This window comes from Numenius arquata, chromosome 10 (assembly GCF_964106895.1).
Source record: "Numenius arquata chromosome 10, bNumArq3.hap1.1, whole genome shotgun sequence".
NCBI classification, from domain to species: Eukaryota; Metazoa; Chordata; class Aves; order Charadriiformes; family Scolopacidae; genus Numenius; species Numenius arquata.
The window spans coordinates 54,658,767-54,674,218 of NC_133585.1; the positions used below are offsets into that span (position 1 = coordinate 54,658,767).

General features: G+C 39.9%; 1 protein-coding gene across 3 annotated transcripts in view; it reads left to right on the forward strand.

Annotated features, from left to right (window-relative positions):
* ASB5 (ankyrin repeat and SOCS box containing 5) overlaps positions 1–15,452 on the forward strand; it is a 38,317-nt gene that overhangs the window by 1,492 nt on the left and 21,373 nt on the right. For 2 of the 3 annotated variants that reach the window (XM_074155211.1, XM_074155214.1), the window contains exons 2-3: positions 1,511–1,618; positions 8,267–8,559. In XM_074155211.1, the coding sequence (XP_074011312.1) occupies positions 8,364–8,559 (196 nt within the window). In that variant the 5' untranslated portion in view covers positions 1,511–1,618; positions 8,267–8,363. The remainder of the gene's footprint in view (positions 1–1,510; positions 1,619–8,266; positions 8,560–15,452) is intronic. The other variant, XM_074155212.1, reaches the window with a different exon arrangement.

A 15,452-nucleotide genomic window follows, 5' to 3' on the forward strand; every position in this document is an offset into this window, starting at 1 on the left:
TGCCCTTTCTTTCCCCCCCCCACACCCCCTGTAACTGAGAGTCAGGTCCGTGATTCATGGAAGAAAAATCTTTGCAGATTAAGACAGGGAATGGAAGAGTAAAAAGATAGTACTGGTGCTCTGTTTTTCCACCAACCTTAAGTACCTGTAGCACATCCCTTTTAGCACTAAACATAGGATGTCCCCCTTTGGGGACGTTCCTTGCAGTTGGGAACCTCTGTTTACCACTGAACTGTTGATTTCTGCATGTCTGTGCATTTGCCATAATGAAATCAGCCACAGGTTTAATTTCTCCTCCAAGAGGAGAGGCTCTTTAGCAATCTTGTGATGATAAACTCATTGGTGGTTTACATTTGGTAATCCTTGGCCTTCCTGATATTCCAGAAGAATTCCAGAAATACAGAGAGTTTCCTCTGTGAAGGTTTTTGTTGGTTTGTTATTATTTTACGTATTGATTTGCTATTCAAAACATTGATTGTTGTCAGGTCAAGGTTTTTGATTTATGGTTTGGAACATAAGTGTTACTGAAACCTTGGGCAATGGTTGTTGAAAACTACTTCCCCAAAGTATTGGAAGACGTAGAAACAACAGGGAAACTTTTACTGCAAACTGGGGATCCTAAACATTTCAGAAGTTGTGAAATCTCTGCTGTAATCAAAAAAAATAGTTCCAAATGTGAACGCTGTTCTTTTCTTGTGTCTACAAACAAAAGGCTCAAATTGCCTTTGGTCTTGCTTTTAGTTCTTTTAAACTGTTGCTGTTCTTTTAAATTGAGTTGCTGTTTAGAGTTTTTCATTAAAGAGCTCTGGAGTTGGGCAAAACTTCAATAGCTAAGGTAGAACTTGCAGGAGTAAAGCAATGCCATTTCCAAAGCAGCAGTTAAGTACCTGAAGAAGACCAAAATCAAAAGGTTTAGTCAAATTAGCATGTGTTTTTAAAACAAATGAATAAATACAGCTGTTGCTCATGTAGTTTTCGATTTATTTTAGTAGAATCCTTAAATAAATGTCACTTAAAAGCGCAGTATGCAGGAGAAGACAGATGGTGTAATTTATTCAAGGACTGGTCTGTTACTGTTTCAGAACAAATAAGCCTTCTGTAGCTTTCTAATGACTAAAATCTTACAAAATCAAAAGAGGAGAAAAATTTTGAAACAAAGAAGGCAATTTTGAAGGAAGAAGGGAAGAGCATTATTCACAATAGCTGTCTGCTGGCAGGGTCCAAATTCTTCTGTGAAAAATATAAAATCTCGTTGTTTTTTTTTTTTTATAAAGGATAGTGGCATAATATTAATGTTGGAAGTCACTGCTAAATAAGTTGTGTTAGCCTCAATGGATCCCAAATTTTTCATTACAAACTAATTGAACAAAATGCAGAGATAAGGGACGGGGAGCAGGTCTGAAATGTAGAATTCTCCCTTATTCTGTTCTTCCCAGAATCATCCTACTTTGGAACTCTGTTCTTACGCACTCTCTGATCTATTAATCATGTGTTTGTTTTTTTTTAACAGTGTTGTCACTTCAGCAGGATTGATCCCAGTCAGCAGCTGATGATCAGAGTAGTCTGAAAGAGAAGGGCTCAGTTTCTTTGGTTGAGATCTTTCTACTCTGATGTTCAGGTTAGTGAGTGATTCCTTTAGTCGTCTGTAAACAAAATAGCAAGTGTTGACACTGCCTGTCCACAGAGATTGCTGTGAGGCCTTTGTCTTTTCCGCTCAAGTCAGATTGGTTCTAACGAGGTACATGCAGATAGAACAGTTTGGGCTGTGTGGCTGGTGAATCTCAGGTGAAGGGGAGCTGTTACTTCAGCCCAGGTGGTACCACCTTCGCCCTTCTTGGGGCTTAAGTTTCTAATTAATTTTACAGGTGAAAGTTTAGGTGCCCTGTGGCATCTTTGGCACTTGGCTAGTTAGATGAGGACTGTATAGATAACCTTTTTTCATCTAGGGCCATGTATATACTTCCTAAATATCCCCATAAACGTCTAAATCCTTTATTGAGTTTGTCTTTTATTAATTATTGAAATTTTAACTCTTTAAGAGGCAGTAGCAACACAGCCTCCTGGGCAGTTCTGGGTATGCAGGTGAAGATCAAAATGTGGCCACGAGCAATTAGGGGAATTTTTGTCTCTATTGCAACCACCCCCTCTCAGTTAGTGCCTCTTCTGGGGGGGCTGTTTTTACAACTGGTGTGGGAAGGCTGTGGCTAAGAGAAGTCTTTCTGGGCTGCATTGAAGGGGTTTTGTTTTTAACCTTCTTCTCACCTCCACTTTTTTTGCTTTGGATCTACAAAGTATGGAGAATAAGAAGGTAAGCAAACAGAAATTTTCACTTGCCTTTATTCTTATTGCAAGAAAGCCTCAGGGAATTTTAAATTTCTGATTTCAGAATGAACTTCATATAGGATTGTCTCCTCTAGTGGCATATGAATGCTTCATTGGAGATGGAACCAATTATTCGTGGCTCCAAAACATACTTGGAGTTAGTTTTGGAGCCTAACAGAGTCCATTTTTGGCTCCTGGCAGATTTGCTGTTGCCTATTCCATGGCACATGAACCCATGTGAGGTAAAGTCCTCTCATACATCAGTGATCCTGGGCTGCATCCCCAGCAGCGTGGCCAGCAGGGCGAGGAGGGGGATTCTGCCCCTCTGCTCCACTCTGGGGAGACCCCACCTGGAGCACTGTGTCCAGCTCTGTGGCCACCAACATCAGAAGGACATGGACCTGATGGAGCAGGGCCAGAGGAGGCCACGGAGATGCTGTGAGGGCTGGAGCCCCTCTGCTGTGAGGACAGGCTGAGAGAGTTGAGGGGGTTCAGCCTGGAGAAGAGAAGGCTCCGGGGAGACCTTAGAGCCCCTTCCAGTCCCGAAAGCGGCTCCAGGAGAGCTGGGGAGGGACTCTTGATCAGGGAGGGGAGCCATAGGAGGAGGGGGAAGGGTTTGACACTGAAAGAGGGGAGATGGAGATGAGATGTGGGGAAGCACTTCTTTGCTGTGAGGGTGGTGAGAGCCTGGCCCAGGTTGCCCAGAGAAGCTGTGGCTGCCCCATCCCTGGAGGGGTTCACGGCCAGGTTGGAGGGGGCTTGGAGCAACCTGGTCTGGTGGGAGGTGTCCCTGTCCAGGGCAGGGGGGTGGAATTGGATGGGCTTTAAGGTCCCTTCTAACCCAACCCATTCTATGATTCAGCTGAAGTTTTTACACTTCCGTGTGCTTTGCATTCAGTGGCAAGAAGCCCGTGTGCTCCTGACCCACCTCTCTCTAGTTATACCTCATTCCCTAAGTCAATCGCGAGTTCTTCATCACAAAGTATTTTTATGTCTGTTGTAAAAGCACCAGGCAGGGACTGTCGTGCCTCGGCTTGCGGAAAAGAATGGTTTGGTAGCTCTGTCACGATGAGATCATTTAACTGATTCCGGCTTTAGTGGATGGAAGAAACCTTTCTGATACAAACACTAGCCATGGGAGTCAACATACAGTGACATTCTTGCAGAATAATCTTTTATTTCTCATCCCTATCAAGCCATGAAATTGACTTTGTAATTTCCTTTTATTGATATCATTCGTAGGCAGCAGAATATACACAGAAAGGAGACAAACGAAACTGCTTTTACTTAGTCTAGAAGAAAACCTGGCAAAAGTTTGAAGGAAGTGGGTATAAAGTTAAAAGAAACAGATGGTTTCGCTGTTTTTAGGAACAGTTTGTAGTGAAGAAAAAAAAGAAATCACTTAAACAATTAAAGAAAAATTAAAAGACATACTATAATGTAGAATAAAATGAATTCAAATTGGTGAAGGAAAACACTCGCAACTCGGAGACGCTATTTTGAGCAATCTTTTCACTTTAGAATAATTGACAATCGTCTCATCCTGATGACATAATTTAAAGGTCTCACACATAAATAAATAAAAAACTGGTGTAGATCCAAAATAGTTTCAAAAGTTCAGGTAGTATTAATTCAAACCTCAAGCTGAAGTCCATTAAGCCATCAAAAGTTACAGCTAAATATCCTTAAGGGGCGGCTTCTGTGTGCATTTTGAAGTTACTGTTCCCTCGTAGTTTGCTACTACTTTTAACAGGAGGTGTCTGTCTCTGCAGCAGAATGGGTGCGGTTTTGTGTGTGAAGTCCAAAAGGTTCGTTTAAACTCACTGAACAGTTTAAATTGCCAGACTTTGAAGTGAGGTGCCTGAAATACCCACACACATTCCTTCCTCTTGATTTCCAGGAAGGGAGGAGGAGGGACAGGAACCTTCCAGTGAGGAATGGAATGGGCAGCTGGAGGTGGGAGCTTTTTAAACTCTTTTGTGGGGGGGGAGGCAAGATCTGCTTGAGTTTGTCTGTCAGCAGGGGGTGTGTGCCTGCTCTCTCACACGTTTCTGGGTTCAGTGATGTCTCCAAGTACGCACATGACTTGGATTTGGAATCTTCTATAATACTCTTACTAATTGGGCTGCGTTAGGTATCCAGCGAGGACTGCAGCAAATGCTTTAGGACCAACTTGCCAGGTTTCTTAGCAGGACTCCGATTGAATTTACTTGCAAGTAAATTCAGTAATTTACTTCAGCAGTTTTACCTGCTTCCCTTCTGCATAGAACTTTACCGTCAGCAATTAGTTGGACTCGTTAAGCAGATCAAGCATGGTGATATAATGTTGCTGAGCGCAGGGATTGTTTGATACTGGACATGTAGTTGAAGTGGAATCTATCACCATCGTGAGAAGCAGCTCTCCAGTGGGTGTGGAACAAAGTGATACAGCTTTAAAATGTCTCTGTATTCTTCCCATGAACCAAGGAAGTTAGAAAATCGGAATTTCATAATTGCTTGAATATCTTTAATTTTTGTGTTCTTAAACACGTGTGCTATAGAGGATATCTGTTACGTCTAGAGATACTGATTGATATTTAAATCCCTGACCAGAAATTCCACCCCCTGGAAATCTGTGAGTTCGAACTGTTTTCTAAGGTTGGAGTAATATTTCCAACAGGCAGGCAAGACAAAACACCTGAATAAAACCAATTTAAATTCCTTAAAAGTTCACAGTAGAATAAGCAAACTTTCCATGATATTACGAATGAAAGGTTGAGTCATTCATGTGCCAGAAGAACGTGGCTTGTATAGAACCTAAACTGTGTCAGAGCACTGATTTTAATGCAGTGGAGGAAAAATTCAAGCTTTGGGTATCAGTTATAATTTCCTGCTGCATCGTTTGTGTAGATTCTGGATTGACGTGTGCTGAAGGTACTTCACAAGAACACTCCTCTTGAGGGGCCCTTTTAAACCCATTTTACAAGTGAGGAGACGAGGCAGAGACACTTCTTTCCCAAAAGTCGAAACGATAGAGGGAACTTGAATGTCTGGATTAAGCCACTGCTCTTTTCAAGTGCTTTGATATTTTTATACCGTTTTATGTTTGTTACATGTTGCTGATGCATTTCTATTTGGAAACTCTCATTATTCTGCTCTGCTGCAAGACCAGACTCCAATTGCTTCACGTAGAAAATTCGGAACACTTAAATGCTATTTTTTTACCCTCTTGCATGGCATCACATTGACTGCCAGATCCTTTATTTACTTACTTATGCTTCTACTTTCTGATTTCCGTTACAGCGTCGTCTATTAGGATGAACTTGGTGGTTCTGTGCAGTTGGGAGAGCTTCCAGTTAGGCTGGCACTTAGAGAGCTTTAAAAAAGAAGAACTATTATTAGGAGAGTAATTTTGCCAGCTTCTCCTGAGCATGTGTGAACTGAAATTCTCAAAACTCATGATTTCCTCCAGTTTTATATAGTTTATAGCTAAGGAGGGACATTTTTGAGAGGACAAAAGACAAGCTTTTATTCAGGAATAACCCTCCTGCCCAATTTTTGTGTTGTTTCTAGAAGCAGAAGTTTTACAGATCAGTAAGGGTTTTTGAAAGATCACTTAAAAAATATTCCATGCAGCCACAGCCCGATTTTTGAAAAGGTTTTTGTTGTTTTTGTTGACCCTTTACAGAAAAATTGAGCCTGAAGAAAGCAACCTACCAACTGAGAAATTTCGGTGATTTATCTGCTGCAGTTATAAGAAGCAGGAAACCCAATTGTAAGGGGAAGATTAACCGAGCGCTGCTGTTAACTCCAGCTGTTATTTATAGTAATTGCTATTTGGATTTTCGCCTCTACAAAGAAAGACTATTTCGTTAATTCACAAACCGTGGGAGAAGTCCAGATGAGAAAGCACAGCTACTGGATGACACAGAGTCAGGGAAAAATAGGGGTCAGGTGAAACACTATGAAGAAGAAAAATGTTTTCCATGAGATAATTATGATTTTTCCTTATTCTGCACAGTAAATATGCAAAACAGGTACTTAAGATGGCTGGGAAATTCTGTGGACTGGTTGAGTTAAGCTTAATAATACTAGTAGAATTATGGAAGAAATTCCAATACTGGATATGTTACTAAGGAAAATACCATTTCTATTAATGATTGAAACGGAAATTGGCAGTGGTGGCTCAGAACATAATGCCCATTTATCCTTATGGAAAACTTGACACCTCAATTCAGTGTCAGATAACAATGTGCCAAATATAAAAAGGGATTTTCAGTTGGCATTTTAAGTACTCATTCCTGCTTCTAACTATGGTATGAGGAGCGCAGTTCCTATTCTGGCTGGATGAGAAAATGTCTATAAATGAAATTTAGGAGAAAATGCCTGTATTTTTTTTTCACAGAGTAATATAATTTACAGTGTAAACTGCTTTTTAATTGCCTTTTCCAGTTGCTGTTCTTTTGTGTGGATTAATCTTTTTTTCAAAGAAAAAGACTGAAATCTGTTTCTCTCAAGATAAGCACAATGTTAAAAATCTTGGTATTTATTTCCAAGCACATTTCCTTTTATCGTTGTCTTTTTTTTTCATTTCTATAGGTTTACTTGAATGTAGTTTCCAGAAAACATGATAATGTCTTACTCTAATACATTACTCCTGGAGCCAGATGATAAGAGGTGCTTTATTTTGCCACTTTGCTTTCAGAAGTGTGATTTTTGGGTGATATCCTTGGTGTGTGCTCTGCTGTTCACTGAAGTTGGGGGGGTTGGTGGCTACAGGGACATTTGGCTCATACCCTCTGGTCCTGATGGACACTTGCCAATGTTCTAAAATGCTTTTTTTCTGACCACAAAACAAGAGAATCCAGGGCAGAATACAAAGGGTTAAGATCACTATAGGTACAGTATTTTAAAACTATAATTAAAGGCACTATTTATTTTTATTTAAAAAGATATATAAAAGTTTAGAACAGGACCCTATGCTGCTGTGATTCTTTATTTTAGGGTCATAACTTACTTAGGAATCAAGTTCTGTCCTGCAGCTCCTCCGTTTGTATGGCGTTGTGACACCATTATTTACTCAGCAATTACTCACGCTAATGGAACAGTTTGTGCTGATGACTGTGAGTAATATCTTTATGGCATATAAGCAAATTCATTCTTCAAAACTCTGCGGAATTTAGATTCCCCTTTCTAGAACTGGCCAAGAAATAAAGCCTGTCATGTCATAGGTTTAAAATAATCCGGTGCAGCACAATGAAGTGTGTATCATAAGCATTATAAATTTTCCATGTTGTACATTTGCCATTGCATTTATTTAATTTTAATTAGATTTTAATTAATTTAATTTTAGGTGCTTCGAGATCTTATTTATAAAAATATCTAGGAGTTTGATTTTTATAGTCTGCTCTGACTACTGGTTTTTGTATAATGCCATAAGCCAGGTATATGAGATATTTTCAATCAGCCTGAACAAAACAATAAGAGACTGTCAAAGCTGGGATATATTAAATCTCTGTTTTTATATTAATGTGTGTTTCAGGTATTTACTGATGTGGTTCTAGTTTTGTAGGGAAAAAAATAGTAGTCTAACATAAAATAAAGCAGCACAAAAAAAAGGAATATTACTGAAGCAGGAGAACTTAGTTTAGCAGAAACTGATTCCCTGAGATACCTGGTTTAGTACATGAAATTGTAGTTCTTAGTACTAATACTTTTGGCAGTGTATTTTTAGACATGTGTTAATAGGGTAAATAAATGAATTAAGAAATGCAGAATTTGGAATGAAACAGACCTTTGAAGTGGAACAAGTACAATCCAGGGTCTTGGAACCTGTGGCTGTACTATTCCGTCCCACTGGAATAGCACCAGGAGCGGTAGTGAACTCAATACTATGTACAGTATAAATAATCGTCATATTTTGAGCAGCAAGCATCATGACCAGCTGATATTTTCTTTCCCCCAGGACCAGTTGTTCCCGGGAGTGCGTGGCTGGAGCCATATGATCTTATCAACACATTCGGGAGCCCTACCCAAACACCGGGAGAGGTTTCGCTGCAGCGATGACTGTCATAGAAGAGAGTCGCCCTTTCGCCCAGCAGCTCTCCAATGTCTACTTTACCATACTTTCCCTTTTCTGCTTTAAACTCTTTGTGAAGATCAGCCTCGCCATCCTCAGCCACTTCTACATCGTGAAAGGAAACCGTAAGGAAGCAGCGAGGATAGCTTCTGAATTTTATGGAGTTCCTCAAGGACAAGGTAGGTTTGCATTTGTTATCTTATCACTGCTTTTGGGGGGTTTTGTTTTGTTTTGTTTTTTTTTTTTCCCAGGTAATTATTTATCTGCTAGACTCATTTATATCAGTATATTAAATGATGTATGGGAATGGGTTTTTTTCTGAAGTTCTCACTGGGGTTTTTTTTAACAAAAAGTATTTGAAGGAGTGTTGTTAGATTATTGAAGCTTTTTCTTGTTTTTTTTTTTTTTTTTTTTTAGATTATTAAGTTCAGAACAAAACAGAAATATTACAGCCAGTGCCCTGATAGGAGAGAGGCCTCTACTTAAGATGGTTCTATTTAAGATTGCCAAATGCTTTCCAATCTAAGACCATTTTCCAAACTGCTTCTGAGGTTTCCCCAGCTTACCCATTCATGGTTGAAATTTTCCACGTTTGGCATGTCATTGTTTTGCAACGCTTTAGTGAAACTAGTCCACATATTTCAGAGAATTATTTCTTGGTTAAGTTAAAATTTTCTTATAATAATTTATTTGAGAAGAGATGGTCCTTCTGTACTTTGAATTAGTGTCTTGGCAGATGTCAGGAAGACTAATGTTGGTCAGGGTGAGCTTTGGGGAATCTGTGTGGAAACCCATCGAATTTTACTGGGTTGAAAGCTCTTGGGAAAATTCCTTTTTCCTGTTTGCTCGGGCAGAACTTTGGCAGAGCTGGGCACTGCTGTTTCTGTGGTGACCCAGTACCATTTTCATTCAGTTCCTTTTTTTGGGTCACAGAAGACAAAAAACTCTCTTTTCTCAATTGTGGTGTCCTCGTGCGTGACTGAGCCGTGGTTTGGCTCAACCCGGGGTCCCTGCTGCCTTGCTTGTCTTTATTCTTGCTCCTTTTCCCCCAAGAATATCCCTTGTTCTGGGATGACGTCACGGTTGCATTTGGCGATGGAACAGGAGGACTTCTCTTGCCTCTTACCGCCTTCACCATTAATCCCTTGGTACCGTCAACAAGAAGAAATAACCCAAATTTAATGTCAAGGGGAAAGCTGTAGAAACGAGCCGGAAGCCATTTCAAACGTAAAGATCTTTTCAGTCTTCAGTGTTGGGACAAAAGTTGGACGTTTTGTGTGCTTGTATTTAAATTTGCAAATCAAAGAGAGATGCTTACATCCTAAAAAGCCTGGGAAAAACTAGAGGGAAAGGAATAAGGTGCATCAGGTTGGAAAGTAAAGTAGTTTCTACAATGTTACCTGTTGCTGAATCCAGGAGATTTTAGTTTGGTCATTCATCTGAACTATTATATCTAAATAAATGGATATTCAGCGTTTTAGTAGCTGGCCCACGCAAATGATGAAAATCTATCACTCTTGGAGGTTACTGTTTTGCTCGGGTAGCAGAGGTTTATATTGATTTAAAGACTCAAACATACATAGAGTTTCTGGTTTTCTGCTTGGTTTATTAAAAGAAAATAGTTGATGCAACTAATTTTGTGCTTAAACTGTATTTTTTACAACTCAACACCAGCGTGTCCTAATTTTTCACTGCCCAATTCGCAGTGTTTGGGTCTGGATTGGGGCAGTCCCAAGCACACGTTCAGCCGATGTCACACCATCTGGAAATTCTGTGATTAACAGGACCAGTCCTTGCTCTTTGGGGTGCAAATAATGCAAAATGGCAGTTTTACTCCTCAAAATGCCTATTTTACCTCATCTTTTCTATACCTTTGCTCTGTGGTTGTGGAAGGGGGGGCATGATACTGTCTCATCTCACGCCCTGTTGTGGGATTTGGTTTGTTTGTGTTTGTGAAATACAGTAGCGAGATACCTCGGTAGCATTTATACATTACTATGCAACAAGATAATCCCCTTCAAAGTAACATCTAGAAGATATACAATCAGTAATGTGAAGCTACAGCTTGTAACATTAAATGGTAAAATTAAATACTGAGTATCCTCCTAATTAGTGAACCTGCTCTGTGTTTTTTATTAAGCAGTAGAGAAGCCTCGGTAGAAAAAAGAGAAAAATAGTCTGTCATTGCCTAATTGAAGTTTATAGTGTTTCAAGAAGTAATTCTAATGAGAGGAAATGATAGTTTTCATTTTCTAGTTTTAACCTGATTACCTACTCTTAAAATTCTGTTAGTGCTGGTATTTTCAGTTTGCTTCTAATACTACAAAAATAACTTTTTGCTGTAATAATGGCTTGGCTAGAAGAGAGTCCTAGAATTTTGAAGAATAAAAAGACCCTTTTCAAATAATATGCTACTGGGCACACGCATTATTTCATGTTTACTGCATTGAGCTCTTGAGTTAAAATAAGCCTTTCTTTTACGAAGCCTGTATAATTTAGGACATTTTTGGTACTGAGCAGTAGCCCTTGGTGGAACTCCTTTGATGGAACTGAAGTTATATTGGTCAGGACAGGATTTGAGAGATCACACAATTCATGGCTGACTTTGTTTTGTGACTTGTTCTTTGCTGAATACAGGAAGACGGCATCTGCCTACTGTGCTCTAGTAGTGAAACGGACCGTATTTTGTTCCTTTATATATATTTATATATATAATATTTCAGGAATATTTTTCTCGCCAGTATGGATAGTCACCAATCTGCCGTCTTAAATCTGTCGTTTGGATCTCATGTGTATGTGAACAGCTGGATAGGCAGAGCATCCCACTAATTAGAAATTATTACACTCTGTGTGTGGCATTGAAATTTAAGATCAGTGCCCAGCACCAGCCAAGCCCAAAAAGGTGCATATAAAATCTCTACTAATTATAAGTTACGTTAATTTGTTTCTGGAGATGAAGTCTGAGTAAAACTTTCCTTGTGTCCAGCTGAAAGGCACCTTGAGAGGTAATTTGGACACTTGGATCAAATACACATGGGTTGTCTGGCAGATGTTTGTCTAAGCTCTTTTTAAAAGGCTCAGTAATAGTGATTTCTGCTGTGTCCTTGTGCAACCAATTACCTTTTTTTGCTATTCTCATCACTGGAATGCTTCCCATTCCCCCCAAGACCTGCCTAAATCTTTATTTCTGGAAACTAAATCCATAAAATATGACGGAGGTATTTATCAGTTTTTCTCCACGTATGAAAAGTAATCAGTTTAAAGACTATCATCATGCCTATTCCTACCTCTCCTGTTTTTGTCTTTTCTAGAATAAAGAAAAAAGGATTTAACTTTGTCCTCCCAGATATTTTTTTCTAGTCCTGAAATTACTGTATTTGCTCTCCTTTGGACTTGTGCCCGTTGATACATGGTTCACAGACATCTTTATTAACACCTGATTCCCCCCGCTAAACCCAGTGCTCCAGCTGAGACTTTATTAGTGCAACTGGTGCAACTGTTGCTTGTATAAAAGTGGAATGGTTACGTCAGGTGCCATATATACGATACCCTATGTAATACCTCCTGGAATGATGCTTTGCTTTTTTTTTTTTTTTTTTTTTTTTTTTTTTGCCCTGCAACAGTAAAGTATTAAGGAAACAGTCTGTAGCCTACTATAAACCCCATGTTAAATGTACTACACATTTGCTTTTTCCTCTCGAAGTGTGATACTACTGGCCTTCAGCTAATGTCATGCTCTTGATATCAGACAATTTCTACATCTTACTCCATTCTATTTTGAATTTTTTCACTCTGAGCAGCTGCAGCACCTGCAGTTTAGTGTCATCTACTTATTTTATAAAATGAAATATGATACTCTATCATCCACAGTATTAAAAAACTGAACAGCTCCAGCTACAGGAGAGAACTCTGCAGTCTTTTACGTTTGTTTAAAGTGGATTAAAGACTCAAGTCTTAATAAACTATCAGAATGGAATTATTTTCTCAGTGAAGTCAGGGGTATGACTACCATAAAAGAATTAAATGGAAAAGGGGATCCATTCTATTACAAAGGTCCCATTTAGTGGATTATTTTTAACTTTGGCACTGACTTTGTAAACACTGATACCCACACACTTGCCCCGCTGAGTTGAAAGGGACTGATTAGTTGTTTAGAGCTAAGCACTTTGCAGTCAGGGACCGTAGCTGTGATGTAAACAGGTTATGGGGCCCAGCTTTTCTTTTTTTTTTTTTTTTTTAATTATATTGAACACGTATTTATTCATTACTAGAATAAGTCACAAAAGTCAGTGTTTTAGTCATTTCTTTATGGAAAAAGTCATAGCACACATCCAGTTTTAAAATTCCGTGCCCTATAAACTGACCTACAAAAATGAACTGAATTGCAAATTAGTGTTGGGTATAATTAGCTCCTTAGCAGGCTGTCTGCAGTGAGAAGGATCTGCACAGGGAGGCTTCTCTCGCTGTATTTCCAGAGCTCCGAGGAGTTAATAACTCAGCTGTTGCTGGATACAGACCGGAGGATCAAAAGCAACCTTTAAACTCTTCCTACTCTACCAGAAGCTGGTCCTATCATCCAAGGGTTCTCTATATATGTGTGCTGAGGTGGAGTTTCATAGTTCAGGTGGTTTGCGTCTGTAAGATAGAAACTCCATTGACAAATGCTGGTAAGAGCTTGGTTTGTGTGGAAGAGTCCATATTTTGATAATAAAGGTAACTTCATAGAAAGAGGTATAGTTCCCATTCATAAACTTTTTATATAGCAAAAAGAGTCTATTTTATCAAAATTAAACCTGATGCTCAGTGACTGCCGTCGCAATGCTTTGAGCTGCAAGCAGAAGGTGGTAGAGAGAAGCTTTCTTATGAAAGAATCATTATGCAGAAGTTAATGTAGCACATGCAACAAACAACTGGTCATGGACTTACAGATACCTGGGGTCTGATGCTCAAGTTAAGTAGTTGTGACAACATAAAATGCTTTTTTCTTTAATGTCCTATTTTTTAATTATGTCAAACCGCCTTTGCAAAAATTTTCACAGCGTATCACTTTATGCGTAACTATGCTATTTAAAGTAATACCTGAAAGTTACTTGAAAGCAGAATTTTTATTTGTAGTATTTGAGTATAGGTCCTCAAAAGAAATTACACTGTTTTTGCAGAACAGGAGAGGTGAATATGCCCTGATTTCTTCTCAGTTTAAAAAAAACAAGAGTCTATTTTTGAATGAACATAGCAAGTTCTAAGCTGCCCGTCTTTGCAGTGTCTGCCTCGGCCAGGCGTGGTAGGAATGCTCAGTCCACTGGTTATTCCGAGTTACCCTAAATTAAGCCATCCATGGGATTGTGGTAGTTCAAGGCTGGGGGCCCCATCTCCTTTCAGGATTATGAGACTTATAAATAATATTAAGCCTTTTTCTGCCTTTTTTTTTTCTCATGCGCTGAGCACTGCTTGGGTGGACCCATGAAGCTGATCCATGAAACACAACTCATAAATAAGAAACAATGCTGTGTTTCACTGTTAGAGAGCCGCTGTTTGGAAAACTTGTTTGTATTTAGAGCTGCAGTGAATGACTAGAGCAAAGTTTCCCTATTATTTTATTTCTAACGAGCTGCAATTGATAATGTCACTCAGCAACAGTTGTTAGGTAGGGAAGACAGGCACGAGGCGTTTTCTCAACTCGCATTCCGCAGAGATCACAGTTCTATTAATAAAAGCCATATAAGACCCCGATGAGCTTCCTGGATACAATAGAGATTGGTCGAGCAATGCCAGGAATATGGCATGGCATACTCATTTGCCGGAGCCCTCGGTGTAAGGCACCGCATTTAGCATTTGTTTCTCACAGGCGGCACGTAAGCTAACAGTGTAAAAATGCTTAAGATGGTGTGAATGTTCTTTTTTGAAAGCTCAGAAGGGAGGGGTTTTTTTTTTTGATGGAGCTCATCACCTTCTCTTACGCTAAATAACTTTGCCCACTATGACAAATAACCGCCAAAAGAGAGTCATACTTCAAAATACATCTCAAGAAGATGCTTAGAATGAAGCAAATGACACCAGACATTGGCAAGAAACCAGAACCATTCTCCTCAGGAGAACGTGACCTACCTTAAAGGGATTTTGGTGAGAGATATATGATGCAACTGGACTGGCATGGACAGAGCCCTGACCTATTTGCAGCAACAAAACCCAAGCACGTTTGTTGGCAAGAATTGACTCTTCCCTCACCTTAAACAAAATCTCCAAGGCTACAGAAACTTCTAGCGAATATATCTGCTGGAGCCTGTTTGCACACTTGCTTCCCTGAAAGGAACTGAGGTATCCCATCATGTAGATTCCTTTTTGGGTTTTTTTCACACCTATTTGTGTGTCAGGACCTCCTGGTGAAGAACATCACCGCGGGCTGTGTTTTATGGCCAGTATCGTTCAGGTGTGCCTCCTTGAAATGTGTCTTTTCTGAAGATGGACCATTACTCGTCACCAGCCTAGGTCCTCTTGGCTTGCTTGATATGCACAGTCTTAAGTTAATGCACATGGAAATCCCCTTCGATTGAATTCTTTATTTTTCTGGATTAAATTTGAACTACAAAGAAATACAGAAAGAAACACTGTCAACTCTGATGTAGCTGGAAACTGGATTTTTAAAGGTGTGCAGCAATAAGACTGGAAGACAATCCTGGAGCAACCTGCCTGCAAGGCTTAAAGACAATTTTGTCAAAGAAAGACCATTGGGACAGTCCAGTGCTGGACTGGGACAAGCTTAAGACACTGGTCTGTGTGCAGCGGTGGGGCGTTAGGACCAAAATAGCCCTGCTCCCTGAAGGTGATGTTCCTTCCCTCAGCCCCGGACACGTTATGGCCGGGGTTTTGCTATTCACACTCCTCTCTGGTTGCAGATGTTCTCAAACACATCTCGCAATGCGGGCAAGCGGCGAGTGAACTCCTGCCAGGCTTGGATGACGATGGCTCTGGGGGAATGCGTGACGTGACCTGAGCTCTCTCCGTGACCGCAGCAGCGCTGGGTGGTTGGTCATAAATCCACTGTGGCACGTTGCATCTGTTGCAGGAGTGGATG